Source organism: Mustela nigripes, chromosome 3 (assembly GCF_022355385.1).
Source record: "Mustela nigripes isolate SB6536 chromosome 3, MUSNIG.SB6536, whole genome shotgun sequence".
NCBI lineage: Eukaryota > Metazoa > Chordata > Mammalia > Carnivora > Mustelidae > Mustela > Mustela nigripes.
In genome coordinates, this window is record NC_081559.1 from 88786317 (window position 1) to 88803630 (window position 17314).

General features: G+C 35.1%; 1 protein-coding gene across 1 annotated transcript in view; it reads left to right on the forward strand.

The window, feature by feature from the left end:
- The window catches only part of LRP1B (LDL receptor related protein 1B), a 2002169-nt gene that overhangs the window by 1146985 nt on the left and 837870 nt on the right, over nt 1-17314 (forward strand). The window contains exon 11 of the mRNA XM_059394361.1: nt 2297-2533. Coding sequence (XP_059250344.1) covers nt 2297-2533 — 237 coding nt within the window. The remainder of the gene's footprint in view (nt 1-2296; nt 2534-17314) is intronic.

A 17314-nucleotide genomic window follows, 5' to 3' on the forward strand; every position in this document is an offset into this window, starting at 1 on the left:
AAAAAACAGAAATATTTATGCATATAAAGTTGGTATAAATGTTAATTTTCAAATAAATCACTACTTTTAAATAATATGTGATATTATTTAAAAAAAATACTCTTGAAAGTAGGTGGACACTGAAAGACTATGAGGGCAATGAGGAAGAAGGATGTTAATATTCTTCATCAGTAATTCCATTTCTAGAAATGTATACTTAGAGATCATCTAAGAAAATGTATAAAATGCTAGGTTGGAGAAAAACATGCTTATCTCAGTATTATTATAATAATGAAAAGATAAAACCAATTGGGAACAGTTTGACAAATTATCATATGCTGACTATACTGAAAGAATGAATGTAAGGCTTAAAATAATAGGTCAACATAGAACATAATTTTGATGCTAAGATTTGATAATAAAAGCAGAATATAGAATTGAGCTTCTTCTTCTACATAATTAATTGTGCATTAGAAAAATAACTAAATTAATTAAGTTTGAAATAGTCACATGAAGGAATACAATATAACAGTGGAAATATGTGAACAATGACTATAACAACCATGGGTAATATTACAGGTATAATAAGAACAAAATTAATTCACAGAAGAATTCACACATGCAATTCAAACATGCAAAATCAAACAATGTACTGTTGGGAAATACATGTACTATATGTACTAAAACTTGACAAAATACATGATAAAATAATCAGGATATTGGATGTCTTTGGGATGAAAGGGGAATAAGAAAATAAAGAGTGGAGAATTGGTTTAGGGCACATGCATACCTTTCAGTATTCTGGAAATATTTTTAAGATCTCTGCCAGATGCATGAAATTTGTTTCTTTTAAATATACTAAAATATAATAAATATCAGCTTATATACATTTAATATTCAGTAACATAAATTTTAAAAGAAAGTGAGAGAAAGAAAATATTTAAACGGACAGTATTGTTTGTATTGAGGGTATTGAGTTTATAAGTAATTGCTCATCTTTTTCCTCTTTTTTCTCCAAATTTTTTATAGTTTAATTATCTTGCTTTGCTAAGAATCTCACTTATGGTACTGTTACCCAATTATAATTGAGTTATTTGTATCCTCATTTATACTAAAACTCAGTACGTTTTCCCTTTTATATAAAGTATTTTCTTCATGGGGCACCTGGGTGGCTCCGTGGGTTAAAGCCTCTGCCTTTGGCTCGGGTCATGATCTCAGGGTCCTGGGATCAAGCCCCGCATTGGGCTTTCTGCTCAGCAAGGAACCTGCTTCCCCCCACTCTCTCTGCCTACTTGTGATCTCTCTCTCTCTGTCAAAAAAATAAATAAAATCTTTTTAAAAAAAAAAAGCATTTTCTTCAAATGGTATAAACTAAACTGAGTCAATTGCTCTAGAAATTAAAGAGCACAGTGTGTTTTTCCACATGAAAGTCTGAAGGAGTCAATTCACTAGAAAAAACTACAATTGATTTTCGTGCACCCGAATGTTTATAGCAGCAATGTCCACAATAGCCAAACTATGGAAAGAACCTAGATGTCCATCAACAGATGAATGGATCAAGAAGATGTGGTATATATACACAATAGCTTATTAACCTGATAAATAGTTTTTTGTTTGGAGTTTTTGTTTTTGTTTTGTTTTGTTTTGTTTCATTTTTGATAAGGGCTGTGTTGTACATCAGAGTTACTGGCAGACAACATCAACCTCTTACATTCTAATTAAGATGTAAAGAAAAAAGTGAAGCTATAACTGGCATTTTATTTCATTTCTTAAAAAAATAAATAAATCACTTGTTTAGACATATGTAATATATTCTCCTGCACGTTTGTGATACTGTGTGATTCTATTTGTTTGCTTTTGACAGCCTTAGACTCAAACTCTGAGGCAGGGTGTTCTAAATACTCTGAAGTTTTTAGCATTGTCAGACATAATGAATGCTACAGTTAGTATCTACAGAATGTGTTAGATGGATTGTAATGAATTGTAAAATTAAATGTGCTGGATGTTTTAATAAATGTCCATTTTACTATTACCAGTTATCCAATGATCTGTCATGTTTTTGCTATACAGACAGTTATAGACAAAAGAATAATTAACTAAATATAACCCATTCACAGAAGTAATTTCTGTCTTAATTAAAGTAATGCAATTAGCTGGACTTCTTGCATCAAGATACATTTGGCATATTTTAGAGTTTAATTTTTGGTATTGAATTTAAAAAACGCTAATTGTGCCAGTTAATTAAACAGTGGCATTCTGCAGTGTAAAGAAGATTAGACAGCCTCAGTTGTTTGTGTTTGTAATCTTTCTTCTGCAGGACCGAAGAATGAGTTGTTCCTCTTTTATGGGAAAGGACGCCCAGGAATTGTTAGAGGAATGGACTTGAATACCAAGATAGCTGATGAATACATGATCCCCATAGAGAATCTGGTAAACCCTCGTGCTTTAGATTTCCACGCAGAAACCAATTATATCTACTTTGCTGACACCACCAGTTTCCTAATTGGCCGGCAGAAGATAGATGGCACAGAGAGAGAAACCATCCTGAAAGATGGTAAGTGACAGTATGTAGTATTAACACCAAACTGCCCTGGGATACGGCGCTGTAAAAGGATAAATCCAACATATGTCAAACTCACTTCAAGCAGAACCTAAAAACTTACTGTTGATTTAAAAATAGTTGTTGATTTAATTTTCTCAGTAACATTATTTCTGTTTTTCACATATTAAAACCTCCATGATAAAATTGAACTTGGAATTGTCCACCACATTTTAAACATTACGGGAATTAAATTAAGCTACTTATTCACCTTCATGGAAAATGTAGATTTACAATTATATGTTTATAGTGCTATATGGCAGAATGTAAGATTTAACAGGACATTAGAGACTTGTGTAATATTTGATTTTTACTAGGCTATTGGTCATGTCATTCAGAGTGCCTTAAAAATATCAATGTCCCCAATGTCATTGCATTTCTTGCATATTGTTTATTACTTTGTAAATCATTTAAACTGACTTCTCTGGAGTTGCCCTTGAAATATCTGTATTCACAGAGAAACTTGTTTATATCTAGTTTTACTTATAAATATTTATATGCAAGACTATATTTTCAAATTGCCTACATATGCCTATACTTTTTTAAAACAGTGTATTTTATAAATTTCATGGCTTAGGAACAACCAATTAAGTAACACAATAATATAGCTTTGGTATAAATAGACAATATTTTTAATAATCAAGCAAACCAAATATTTGACTACTACTCAGTCACCTTTAGACATGTTCAGTAATGATTCTGGGCCTGTTTAGTCACGTACACAATCTGTTCACTTCTCAAATATTTTAAAAATCCTTGATTTAGAGAACATTAATTATATGTTTATTAGCTGAAAAACACTGTGCTAGCTATCTTAGGAGAGAAAAGGAATATTAGAAAGTGGCTACTGCCTTTAGAGAGTTCATAATCTACCTTTGGAGAGAATATAAATGAACAAAAAATGTAAATGCTTTGCAACATTTAATTTAATTAAATTCAAATCAGACCTAAAGAAATACATGGTTATTGGAGAATGTCCATGTAATGGATCACCACAGGGAGGAAGAGAGGTGTTTATGTGAGTGTTCCTGGAAAACTTTGTGTATAGAAGGTATTTGGGCTAGATCTTAAAGGAAGAATGTTGAAAAGTGGGGGAGGATATTTCAGCCACCAGGAATTCCATAGAAAAAAGAAAAAGAAATCAAGTACTAGAGAAAGAGGATGAAAGGGACATTATGTAGATCGTTACAGGATGTTTTGGTCATAGGGAATAGGGTCAGAGGAGCAGTGGAAAGTGAGAGGTCATGAAATGAAAGACCCAGAATGTGAAGTGAATGGGCTTGGAGGAAATTCTGACCAGCTAAGAGGCAGGAAATGCTTCTGAGCCAAAGAATAACATGACTGAAAAGATATTTTAGGAGAATCAATCTGGTGGTGGAGGGCAGAATGGAGCAGGGAGGAAGGAGAGAAAATAAAAGCAGATACAGACTGAAATTAATTACAGCATGAGTGGTAATGAGTGGCGGTCTCTCCTGACTTGGTGGGATGAGGAGATTATTCATTCAATTCAGATTCATTTTAAATCAAACCTTGAATGATAAAATGTACACTTCCCACATGTGACAAATGAAGTGTTAAAATGAAAAATATCCTTGATTTTGTTGTTGTTGTTTATAGTTTACTGTTTAAGACAATCTAAGACCACCATGACTTTTTAGAGCTAATTAGAGTTACGATTTTCAAGAGTTAAGATTTAAGTTAAGAGTGAAACTTAAATTGGAAGTGACAGTGGCCATCTGCCTACTTTTCTCTGTCATGTGATTTCAGGTGCTAGAAGATGGACAATTTTAGGACAATAGACTTGCACATTCTCTGTAAGCAGGTACATTTGGATTGCTCTGATTTTGATCTAGAAATTTTCACGAAGGACTGAAATGTAACATGGAAGGTTCTTGGTTTCGTTTCAAAAAGTGTCAGTTCCTGTGCTGTGACTGAATGTTCCAGCTAATAATCCTAACTTTGATAGCCATATCTTATCAGTGACATTGGTTGGTCTTTGCATTTATTTCATCACAGCAACAGGGATCAGTTCTAATAGCTACTTGACTGCCAGGCACATCTGTACAGTGTTGCTTTGGCAGAATGAAGGTTATGAGAACATTTTGTAGATTTCACACCTGAAATATACTTAACATTTTGATATTCCTATGCAAGGACAGCTTCATATCTTTTTGTTAATCTTTTTTTCTTACCGGGAGGAAAGGTGGAGATTAACAATAGACATTATAAGATTAACATGTCAAAACAAAAGTTGCATTTGGAAAATGACAACTTATCATTCTTGAAATCAGTAAAAAAAAATGAAATTCTATGTGTGTTCACTAATTTAGCTAGGATAGGGGCGCCTGGGTGGCTCAGCGGGTTAATTTAGCTAGGATATCCACCCTTCACCCTGAAGACTGGGAGGTAATGCTGGCTTGACAAATTATTTTGTAAGCTTGGTAGAAATTTTGAGTCTTAGATAAATTTGTACAGTTTGAAGTACAAGGCTATAAAGATTTTGCTGTTTGTAAATAAAACATTAATATCTTGGACATCTTTTATGTAAGCTTAGATCCTTTCTATAAAGAAAGAAAAACACCAACAGCATTTCTAAAAAGGCCCACCTCTATTCATTCTTTGACTTTTTTTTCCTCTCAGAAATTTATGGAAAACTTCCTAAAGGTGGTATATCCTATGGTCTGTAGAATCTTGTAGGCTAAAACAGGAGTTAAATAAAAGATAAAGGAAAATTTTCCCATTGAGATACTTACATCTATCTCAGTAAGTACTGAAAACGTCTAGGAAATGAAGACATATTAGCAACTCAATTAAAATAGACTTCTGTAAAGACAAAGCATTTCCAATCTGTAAGTTTTTTATTCTCTGGAATTTTTGCCATAATTTTTGTAAAATTTTTACTGTTTCTTTTTTTTTTTCTTTTAATCATCTTTTAATTTTTTTTTAATTTTTTATTTTTTATAAACATATATTTTTATCCCCAGGGGTACAGGTCTGTGAATCACCAGGTTTACACACTTCACAGCACTCACCAAAGCACATACCCTCCCCAATGTCCATAATCCCACCCCCTTCTCCCAAACCCCCTCCCCCCGGCAACCCTCAGTTTGTTTTGTGAGATTAAGAGTCACTTATGGTTTCTCTCCCTCCCAATCCCATCTTGTTTCATTGATTCTTCTTCTACCCACTTAAGCCTCCATGTTGCATCACCACTTCCTCATATCAGGAAGATCATATGATAGTTGTCTTTCTCCGCTTGACTTATTTTGCTAAGCATGATACGCTCTAGTTCCATCCATGTTGTTGCAAATGGCAAGATTTCATTTCTTTTGATGGCTGCATAGTATTCCATTGTGTATATATACCACATCTTCTTGATCCATTCATCTGTTGATGGACATCTAGGTTCTTTCCATAGTTTGGCTATTGTGGACATTGCTGCTATAAACATTCGGGTGCACGTGCCCCTTTGGATCACTACATTTGTATCTTTAGGGTAAATACCCAATAGTGCAATTGCTGGGTCATAGGGCAGTTCTATTTTCAACATTTTGAGGAACCTCCATGGTGTTTTCCAGAGTGACTGCACCAGCTTGCATTCCCACCAACAGTGTAGGAGGGTTCCCCTTTCTCCGCATCCTCGCCAGCATCTGTCATTTCCTGACTTGTTGATTTTAGCCATTCTGACTGGTGTGAAGAGATATCTCATTGTGGTTTTGATTTGTATTTCCCTGATGCCGAGTGATATGGAGCACTTTTTCATGTGTCTGTTGGCCATCTGGATGTCTTCTTTGCAGAAATGTCTGTTCATGTCCTCTGCCCATTTCTTGATTGGATTATTTGTTCTTTGGGTGTTGAGTTTGCTAAGTTCTTTATAGATTCTGGACACTAGTCCTTTATCTGATATGTCGTTTGCAAATATCTTCTCCCATTCTGTCAGTTGTCTTTTGATTTTGTTAACTGTTTCCTTTGCTGTGCAAAAGCTTTTGATCTTGATGAAATCCCAATAGTTCATTTTTTCCCTTGCTTCCCTTGCCTTTTGCATTGTTCCTAGGAAGATGTTGCTGCGGCAGAGGTCGAAGAGGTTGCTGCCCGTGTTCTCCTCAAGGATTTTGATGGATTCCTTTCGTACATTGAGGTCCTTCATCCATTTTGAGTCTATTTTTGTGTGTGGTGTAAGGAAAATGTCCAATTTCATTTTTCTGCATGTGGCTGTCCAATTTTCCCAGCACCATTTATTGAAGAGGCTGTCTTTTTTCCATTGGACATTCTTTCCTGCTTTGTCGAAGATTAGTTGACCATAGATTTGAGGGTCTATTTCTGGGCTCTCTATTCTGTTCCATTGATCTATGTGTCTGTTTTTGTGCTAGTACCATGCTGTCTTGATGATGACAGCTTTGTAATAGAGCTTGAAGTCCGGAATTGTGATGCCACCAACGTTGGCTTTCTTTTTCAATATCCCTTTGGCTATTCGAGGTCTTTTCTGGTTCCATATAAATTTTAGAATTATTTGTTCCATTTCTTTGAAAAAGATGGATGGTACTTTGATAGGAATTGCATTAAATGTGTAGATTGCTTTAGGTAGCATAGACATTTTCACAATATTTATTCTTCCAATCCAGGAGCATGGAACATTTTTCCATTTCTTTGTGTCTTCCTCAATTTCTTTCATGAGTACTTTATAGTTTTCTGAGTATAGATTCTGTGTCTCTTTGGTTAGGTTTATTCCTAGGTATCTTATGGTTTTGGATGCAATTGTAAATGGGATTGACTCCTTAATATCTCTTTCTTCTGTCTTGCTGTTGGTGTAGAGAAATGCAACTGATTTCTGTGCATTGATTTTATATCCTGACACTTTACTGAATTCCTGTATAAGTTCTAGCAGTTTGGGAGTGGAGTCTTTTGGGTTTTCCACATATAGTATCATATCATCTGTGAAGAGTGATAATTTGACTTCTTCTTTGCCGATTTGGATGCCTTTAATTTCCTTTTGTTGTCTGATTGCTGAGGCTAGGACCTCTAGTACGATGTTGAATAGCAGTGGTGATAATGGACATCCCTGCCGTGTTCCTGACCTTAGCTTTCAGTTTTTCTCCATTGAGAATGATATTTGCAGTGGGTTTTTCATAGATGGCTTTGATGATATTGAGGTATGTGCCCTCTATCCCTACACTTTGAAGAGTTTTGATCAGGAAGGGATGCTGTACTTTGTCAAATGCTTTTTCAGCATCTATTGAGAGTATCATATGGTTCTTGTTCTTTCTTTTATTGATGTGTTGTATCACATTGACTGATTTGCGGATGTTGAACCAACCTTGCAGCCCTGGAATAAATCCCACTTGGTCGTGGTGAATAATCTTTTTAATGTACTGTTGAATCCTATTGGCTAGTATTTTGTTGAGTATTTTCGCATCTGTGTTCATCAAGGATATCGGTCTATAGCTCTCTTTTTTGGTGGGATCCTTGTCTGGTTTTGGGATCAAGGTGATGCTGGCCTCATAAAATGAGTTTGGAAGTTTTCCTTCCATTTCTATTTTTTGGAACAGTTTCAGGAGAATAGGAATTAGTTCTTCTTTAAATGTTTGGTAGAATTCCCCCGGGAAGCCGTCTGGCCCTGGGCTTTTGTTTGTTTGGAGATTTTTAATGACTGTTTCAATCTCCTTACTGGTTATGGGTCTGTTCAGGCTTTCTATTTCTTCCTGGTTCAGTTGTGGTAGTTTATATGTTTCTAGGAATGCATCCATTTCTTCCAGATTGTCAAATTTATTGCCGTAGAGTTGCTCATAGTATGTTCTTATAATAGTTTGTATTTCTTTGGTGTTAGTTGTGATCTCTCCTCTTTCATTCATGATTTACTGTTTCTTTTAATTAATTATTTTATTTATTTATTTATCCAGTTAGTAAATAAAATCTGCAAATGCCTTCACTAGTCAAGGTGCTATTGTAGATGATGGGAATGCTACAGTAAACAGGATAAAGTTTTATATTTAGTTTGTATCTAAATAGTGAGAGGCAGATAATAAACAAACACATATATGAACAAGATAATGATAACTGCTGTAGTAGAAATAAAGTAGGATGCTGTGGTAAAAAGTAAAAGGTGTTATCAACAGGAGGCAAATTAGACTAAGTGGTGAGGGAATTTAAAGTACCCATTCTTCCCAGTTGTAATTGTTACACTATCTAAGAGAACAAGATAGATGCTCTTTATAAGATCAAATTCACTTTTATCTTCTTGTCTTGTCCAAGATTCATTTTTCATTGTAGTATGAATTGTAATTTTCAGCAGAAAGGGAAAAATGTAAATATGATAACTTGCTATTCAATTTATTATTGGATGCATTCTGTTAATGCAGTACTTGTTTCTAAACTATATAAATTATTTCTACTGGGATACATATATCCAAATAGAAAACATGTTAAAACAATCTTTCATATTGTTCCATATCTTTAAAATATTTAAAAAAATCACTCAAAGCATTTTCCCTCAGTTTGAAAGTTATTAATGCCTGCAGCTATAACAGAAAGCCTGTACTTTCAATAGCTCCCATAATTAAACTGGAGATTTGAGGCCACCAAGTTTGTAATAATTTGTTACAAAAGCCACAGGAACTAATAGAAAACCCGTGCTCTTAAACACTTTTTATATTGACCTTATGTATATTTTTTTTGTGATGGGTTCTATTTGGTTGACATCTGGAGTGGGTGCATGTTTCCACACCTCAGACTCCTCCTTTACCTGAGGGTATTTACAAGAGCCATAAAATTGGAGAACAATAAATAACTTTGGACAGGATACAACATAGGATCTATTTTTTTAAAAGATTTTTGTTTATTTATTTGACACAAAGAGAGAGAGAGAGGGAGAGAGAGCTCGAGCAGAAGGAGCAGCAGGCAAAAGGAGAGGGAGAAGCAGGATTCCCACTGAGCAGAGAACCTGATCTCAGGACCCTGGGATCATGACCTGAGCTGAAAGCTGCCACCTAATAGACTGAGCCATTCATGCATCCCAGGATCTATTTTCTGATATTATGAACAGAAGTGTAGCCAAGAGGAAGGGGTAGGAGTCTTTCTGTGCAAAACATATTCTCCAAATGACATGTTTGAAGATAGTATGTTATCATACTGTGAAAGGGTAGTGCCTTACTGCTTGTCCAGCATGTGAAGGATCAAACCCAATTCTTCAGCTCAGTTCCATCCCCAGCATCTCCATTCTCCCTCCATTGATTTTAGAATCCAACAGTTCCTCCAGTTGGTTGGTTTGAAATGTATGATAGTATGCCCGGGATATGATTTAGTATTCATCATTGTAATATTTTGAACTCTCACTATCACCACCACTACCACCACCCACCCACACCCTCCGATCCCCCCCAGATATGATTACCAACTTAGAATCCACTTCAGAACTCTAGTTCCAGGCCTCTACTCTAACTGATCCTAGGGTGGCTACTTTAAACAGATTACAGGATTTGATCCATTCCCAAAGGACACCAATCTTCGTGTGATATTATCATTTTCTAGAGATTATGGTTTGTTTTTGGATATCAGTGAGCTCCCCATTGTATAATTCTCTAGGAATGTCTAGTATATCATAAAGATCCAGTTTGTTGTGCGTGTATTTATTTTTAGTTTTATTCCAATGTAGTTAACATACACTGTTGTATTAGTCTGAGGCATACAATATAGTAATTTAGCAGTTCCATATATTACTCAGTGTTTATTAAGATAAGTGAACTCTTAATCCCCTTCCCCTACTTCATGCATACTCCCACCTGCCTCTTCTTTGGACACCCTCTGCTTGGTCTCTATAGTTAAGAGTCTATTTTCTTGTGTGTGTGTTTTTTTCCCTCTTTTTTTTTTTTTTGTTCATTTGTTTTGTTTTTTAAATTCCTCATATGAGTGAAATCATATGGTCTTTGTCTGTCTGACTGGCTTATTTCACTTAACATTATACCCTCTAGGTCCATCCATTTCATTACTGATAGTAAGATTTTATTCTTTTTCGTATATGAGCAATATTCCATTGTGTGTGTGTGTGTGTGTGTGTGTGTGTGTGTGTGTGTATGCATGTGTGTGTGTATCTACCGCATGTTCTTTATACATTGATCCATCAATGGCCACTTAGACTGGTTTCATAATTTGGCTATTGTAAATAATGCTGCAATAAACATAGGGGTGCATATATCCCTTCAAATTATTATTATTATTATTTTTATTCTTTGGGTAAATACCCAGTAGTATGATTACTGGGTCATATGGTAGTCCTACTTTTAATTTTTTGAGAAACTTCCATACTGTCTTCCACAGTTGGCCACATCAGTTTACATTCCCATCAACAGGACCTAAGAGTTCCTTATTCTCTATATCCTTGTCAACACTTCTTTCTTGAGCTTTTGATTTTAGCCATTCTGATAGGTGTGAGGTGATATCTCATTGTGGTTTTGATTTGTATTTCCCTGATGACGAGTAATATTGAGCATCTTTTCATGTGTCTGTTGGCCATCTGGATGTCTTCTTTGCAGAAATGCCTGTTCATGTCTTCTGTGCATTTTTAATGGGATTATTTGTTTTGGGTGTTGAGGTTAAGTTCTGTATATATTTTGGATACTAACTCCTTACCAGATGTCATTTGCAAATATCTTCTTCTATTCAGTAGGTTGCCTTTCAGTTTTGTATTTTTTTCTTCACTGTGCAGAAGTTTTATTTATTTATTTATTTATTTTTTATTTTGATGTAGTCCCAATAGTTTTTATTTGCTTTTTTTCCTTTGCCTCAGGAGTCCTATCTAGAAAGATGTTACAGACGATGTCAGAGATATTACTGTCTGTGCTCTATTCCAGGATTTTTTAATTTTAGGTCTCACATTTTAGGTATTTCATCCATTTTGAGTTTATTTTTGTATATGGTATAAGAAAGTGGTCCAGTCTGTTGCATTTAGCTGCCCACCTTTCCCAGCACCATTTGTTAAAGAGACTTTTTCCCTGAATATTATTCCTTCTTCTGTCAACAATTAATTGACTATATAATTAATATATGCTGATATCAAAGTTTGTTATACACATTAACTAAGAAATATAATGTGTTTTTGTTCTCCATAAATAATTTTAAATTATCAATTTCTAAAGAGATAGCTAGAATTGATGGTGATAAAATTTCCAATTCTGAAAAAAAAGTAAATGTTGGGAAGCACTGCTGCTTCAACCCTAAAAATAAAATGTTTGATTAATTATATTATTTCTAGTCCTTCTAGTGTATTGTATGTGTCTATTTTTATGCAAGTGCCATACTGTTCTGTTTACTACAGTTTTGTAATATAACTTGAAGATTGGAATTGTGATACCTCCTGTTTTGTTTTTCTTTTTCAAGGATGCTTCGTCTACTTAGAGTCTTTTGTGGTTCCATACAAATTTTAGGATTATTTGTTCTAACATGATGTTAGTATTTTGATAGGGATTGCATTAAATCTTAGATTGTTTTGGGTAGTATAGACATTTTAACAATATTTGTTATTTCAGTCCATGAGCATGGACTATCTTCCCATTCACTTGTGTCATCTTGAATTTCTTTCGTCAGTGTTTATAGTTTTCAGAGTACAGGTCTTTTGCATCTTTAGTTAAATTTATTCCTAGGTATTATACCATTTTTGGTGCGATTGTAAATGGAATTGTTTTCATGATTTCTCTTTTTGCTGCTTCATTATTAATGTACAGAAATGCAGTGGGTTTCTGTATGTTCATCTTGTATACTGCCACCTTACTGAATTCATTTATCAATTCTGGTTGAGTTTTGGTGGTCTGCAGGATTTTCTACATATAATATCATGTCATCTGCAAATAATGAAAGTTTCACTTCTTCCTTGCTGATTTGGATGCTTTTTCCTTCCTTCCTTCCTTCTTTCTTTCTTTCTTTTTTTTAAAAAGATTTTGTCTTTCTATTTATTTGAGAGAAAGTGAGAGTGAGAGCATAAGCCGGGAGTGGGAGACAGAGGGAGAAGGAGAGGCAGGCTCTTTGCTGAGCAGGGAGCCTGATGGGTTTGATGCCAGGACCCTGCTTAATCGACCGAACCACCACATGCCTGTGAGGGCCTTTTAATTTCTTTTTGTTGTGTGATTGCTGTGGCTAGAACTTCCAGTACTATGTTGAACAAAGTAGTGAGAGTGTACATCGTTGTCTTGTTCCTGACCTTAGGGGAAAAGCTTACCCTTTGTTCTGGGATGCCAATGAATGTCAGCATTATTTTTTAAAGGTTTTACTTATTTTATTTGACAGATAGAGATCACAAGTAGGCAGAGAGGCAAGCAGAGAGAGAGAGAGGGGAGGAAGCAGGCTCCCTGCTGAGCAGAGAGCCCGATGTGGGGCTCGATCCCAGGACCTTGGGATCATGACCTGAGCCGAAGGCAGAGGCTTTAACCCACTGAGCCACCCAGGTGCCTCGAATGTCAGCATTATTAATTATCTGTAATTTCTAGTCATAAAGAGCCAGTTTTACAGTGATAAAACAAACATGTTACAATATCACTAATGAATTATGTTAGAAGGTTCCCATGAACTTTAAATAGTGCGTATGCCTTGCAAAACATCTTAAAATTAAGAACAAAGTTTTATTCTCTGCTATTAGATTACAGGTGCATATCAATCTCATTTTTCTGACATTACCTCTTAAAGGAAAAGTTCTGAGACTTTGAGACATATAGACGTTGACCAACCATTAAAGAAATAATGAATACATTTATCAGTCATGAGACATTTCCTAATTAAAACTTTAAAAAGAGGTTTGTGAGCATTGGCAATTCTTGAGAATCTAATGGATATTGCCCTACTGAGTAGTAAGGTTATAGTGTGTTTGTACGTACTGACTCTCACTATCAATAAGATGTTTTTTCCAGAATTCTCTGGAGATTTGAATCAAATATGAGTTCACTTTCATTCTTAATTTGCAAATATATATTTCTCATATTGTTTTGTTTCTCATGAAGTATATGAGATATTTGGGGGGGAAAAAAAAACAACCTCACAGCCAACATATATGTCTTTTTGTTTGAAAAGTTGACATGAATAGAAGAAGCTTGAAATCTGAATTCTAAAATACAGTGTCATTAAAAAAATGGGGCGCCTGGGTGGCTCAGAGGGTGAAGCCTCTGCCTTTGGCTCAGGCCATGATCTCAGGGTCTGGGATCGAGCCCTGCATTGGGCTCTCTGCTCAGCAGGGAGCCAGCTTCCCCCTCTTTCTCTGCCTCTCTGCCTACTTGTGGTCTCTGTCTGTCAAATAAATAAATAAAATCTTTAAAAAAATGGAATTGGTGATGTTGTTAATGAATTAGGGGAAACATAGAAAAAATATCTTTCCCCTTATTTGTTTCCTCACCAGGCATACAATATACTACAAATACGTGGATATACACATTAGCTGAGAATAGCTCTAGAAGCTTCTGCAAAAAGTCTATTATCTTGTAAATGCCAAATTGCTGGTAAGGTCAAAAGAGAGTATTGAAAATACTTGGTAATCTCTAAAGTACCATTAGAGTATTATTAAAGATATAACCATTATATTAATAGATATTCTGATCAGTATAATTCTTTGCATATTTTAAATAAATTGCCAGTTCTCAGTATAATTTAAAATGAAAGAAATGCATTCTACCCAGTTGCTTAATTATTCTTATATATTATGTGATTTTTATTTGTGACTTAAGTAATCACTTGGGAATCCTTTATTAACCCAGGACTGCTATTGTAAACATTGGCTATAATTGTACTATTAGTTAAGTTAATACAAACTTCTGATTAAAAAACAGTCTTGGCTGACATGACTGTGGGGGTCCTAGAGTAGGAAATGCTAGCTCAAATTGCAGGGCCTGATAATATCCACAGCACAAGATGAGCAAACTTCCCTTGAAACGAGCCATTTTGAGAGGACTTTAGGTGAGTGGTAAGTCATCATATGTGTAACAAATACAACAAAAATGTGACTCTGACCTATTTAAAGCATAACTTTATTTTTTGTCTCCCATTTGGTTTTGAAAATTTATTTTGTAAACTCTCTTACTAACGAAAGTTTTGACAGCAAAACTTGATCAAATCCCAGTCCTTTCTGCTCATAACTAGGCAACTGAGCGGCTTCTCAGTCACTTTAAATAATAAACACAGCATCAATGTGATAATTAGAATGTCTAATCCATCCAATATATATATACATGAATATCACAATTCTTTTTTTTTAAGATTTTATTTATTTATTTGACAGACAGAGATCACAAGTAGATGGAGAGGCAGGCAGAGAGAGAGGGGGAAGCAGGCTCCCCGCCGAGCAGAGAGCCTGATGCGGGACTCGATCCTAGGACCCTGAGATCATGACCTGAGCCGAAGGCAGCGGCTTAACCCACTGAGCCACCCAGGCGCCCGAATATCACAATTCTAATTCAATATATCATCAAATCTTCCCTGCTTATCATTTGTGTTGTCTTCTGGCTAGAAGCCTGAAAAAGAAAAGGAGGACATACTTGGTTCCTCGTCTTTCTCTGCCCTGCATTTATTTTCCGTGCCATCCCTCCCAGATTGCTAGTCAGTTACCGGTGCTCACTCACTTCTCAGCATTGGCGGGAACCGATGAGAGGGGTTTGAGTGGTTAGGAGTGAAAAGGAGATAGCAAAGGTCTTGTTTAAACTAGTACCGTTGTAAAACTGGCCTCTTTCTGAACATGATGGATCTTTAAAATTTACTCTCAAGGGATTTGGGTATGTGTGTGTCTCTATGTCTGCGTGTGTGCATGTGTAAGCTTTTTGAGGGTTTTCTGTTGGACCTCACTAATTTCATTTCCCTTGGCCAGAGTGAATGAAAATCTATGCTTGTGACTTCACATCCTTGAATATCCAGTTCATGCCCATCCTGTTATTGTTCGAGTCCTTGTACCCAGCTGGGCAACTCTGTGCTTGACTGAAGACATTCCTATGCCAGAATTCTGTCCTGTGTGGTTTACACACTTTTGAAAGCAAACGTTCTGCCCTAATAAATTCTGGGAGTACCACTCTAGTGCAAATCAGCCACTATCACACTGCCATGAGAGTTCATCTTAGCTTTTTCAGATGTGAGACATTTTTAGGCATTAGTTATATGCATTTGGGAAAACAAACTGTTGAGAGCTCAGTTCAAAGATCTCTCAGAAGTCCCATGGAAGCTCCATCACTAGAGTTGAGGTGAAGAGCATTTCTCCAATGTCTCTTTCCTATTACCTTGGAAGATTGAAGGGCAGGAACTAGAAGCTTAGAGAACTGCAATGTCTCCAAAGCTCTCTTTTCTTTACATTCTCTTCCCTTTACCCTATGATCCTATTGAGGCATCCAAGGGTTGTAGAAACAATTCTGATCTAGTTCATTGTAAAATATGAGAACTTTTTATTCTCACACTCATTTTGATTTTTTTTTCATCATTTTGGCTCATAATCTGAGCTTTAATTTTAACATCCCATTACAAATGTCACAGTGAATTACTGTTGCTCCTAATTCTGCAACCAAATTGCCGATGTTGTAATAGTCATTAGGCAGTGGTCCAAATGACACCTGGAAAGAAAAACAGCTGTAAGACTATTTTGAAAATTCATTTAAACATAGAGGTGGCAACAAATAGTATTTTCACTCACCTTTATGCTCCTAGTTCCTTTTTTATTATCTAATTTTAATATCGCCTAGATTCTTAATTTTTATTTTAAACACTTTAAATAGAATTTTGCAAGGATTAGAATAGAGTCTTTTCAAATTAAAAAAAAAGTTTAAAAATAATAATAAAACCATGCACTAAAGCTCTCAAGAGGTTCAATGACAGTGCCATCCCTAGTCATGAGGTGAAAGTGTACCTCTTCATCTTCTCATCCTTTCCTCTGATTATAATAACTCAGATGTCACTTTTACCTCTCATTTATATTTGTAAGTGGAAGGAATAATAGATGTGGCATATTTCCTAAAATGTTATATTTCTGGTCAGTGAGTTACATCATCTGAGTTAATTTTCTGTCCATATTCTCCAGAAACACAAAATACATGCAAATTAAAATTATTTCCAGTCCCAGGCTTGCATTGGCTCTCAAGAAAAATGAAAAAAAAATTACTTATTCACTATGCATCACAAGTCATAGAACTATTGCTATTAATTAATTCCCATTGCCTATACTGTTTTACCTTATGCCCCAAGAAAAATATGTTACCTTTGGGTCATGAATTATGAATTGAACAAGTTGGGTTATGGGGAGTGGGCTCTAGCAGAAGGAAACTGCTCACCTTGCCATGAGTATATACATTTTACACGCTCTCTATCACAGATTGATTTGATATTAAGCTTTGCTAAGTATATTTAACTATACTTAGAATAAAAAAATACTGGATTAAATGTCAATCATCTTAGTTATTTGGTATCATATAAACAAAAATCATTAAATAATAGATTTCTTTATTTCTTTCTTTCTGACCATCCTGGCTGTTTTAACTAGTATTCTTTTGTTCTATCTAAAAATGGCTACAAATTTTATTCTGAATACCTGTAGTTGATAATCTCTAGCTATTTGTATAATTTTATTTTTAAAAATCAGACTTATTTTAGCACAATTTACATATAGTGAATTCACTTTTTTTAAAAAGAAATAGTTCAATGTATCCAGATGAACAATCAATACCACAATCAAATTAGAATATTTCCATCTCCCCGGAAAGTTCCTTCATGTTCCTAACAGCTGCTAGTCTAATT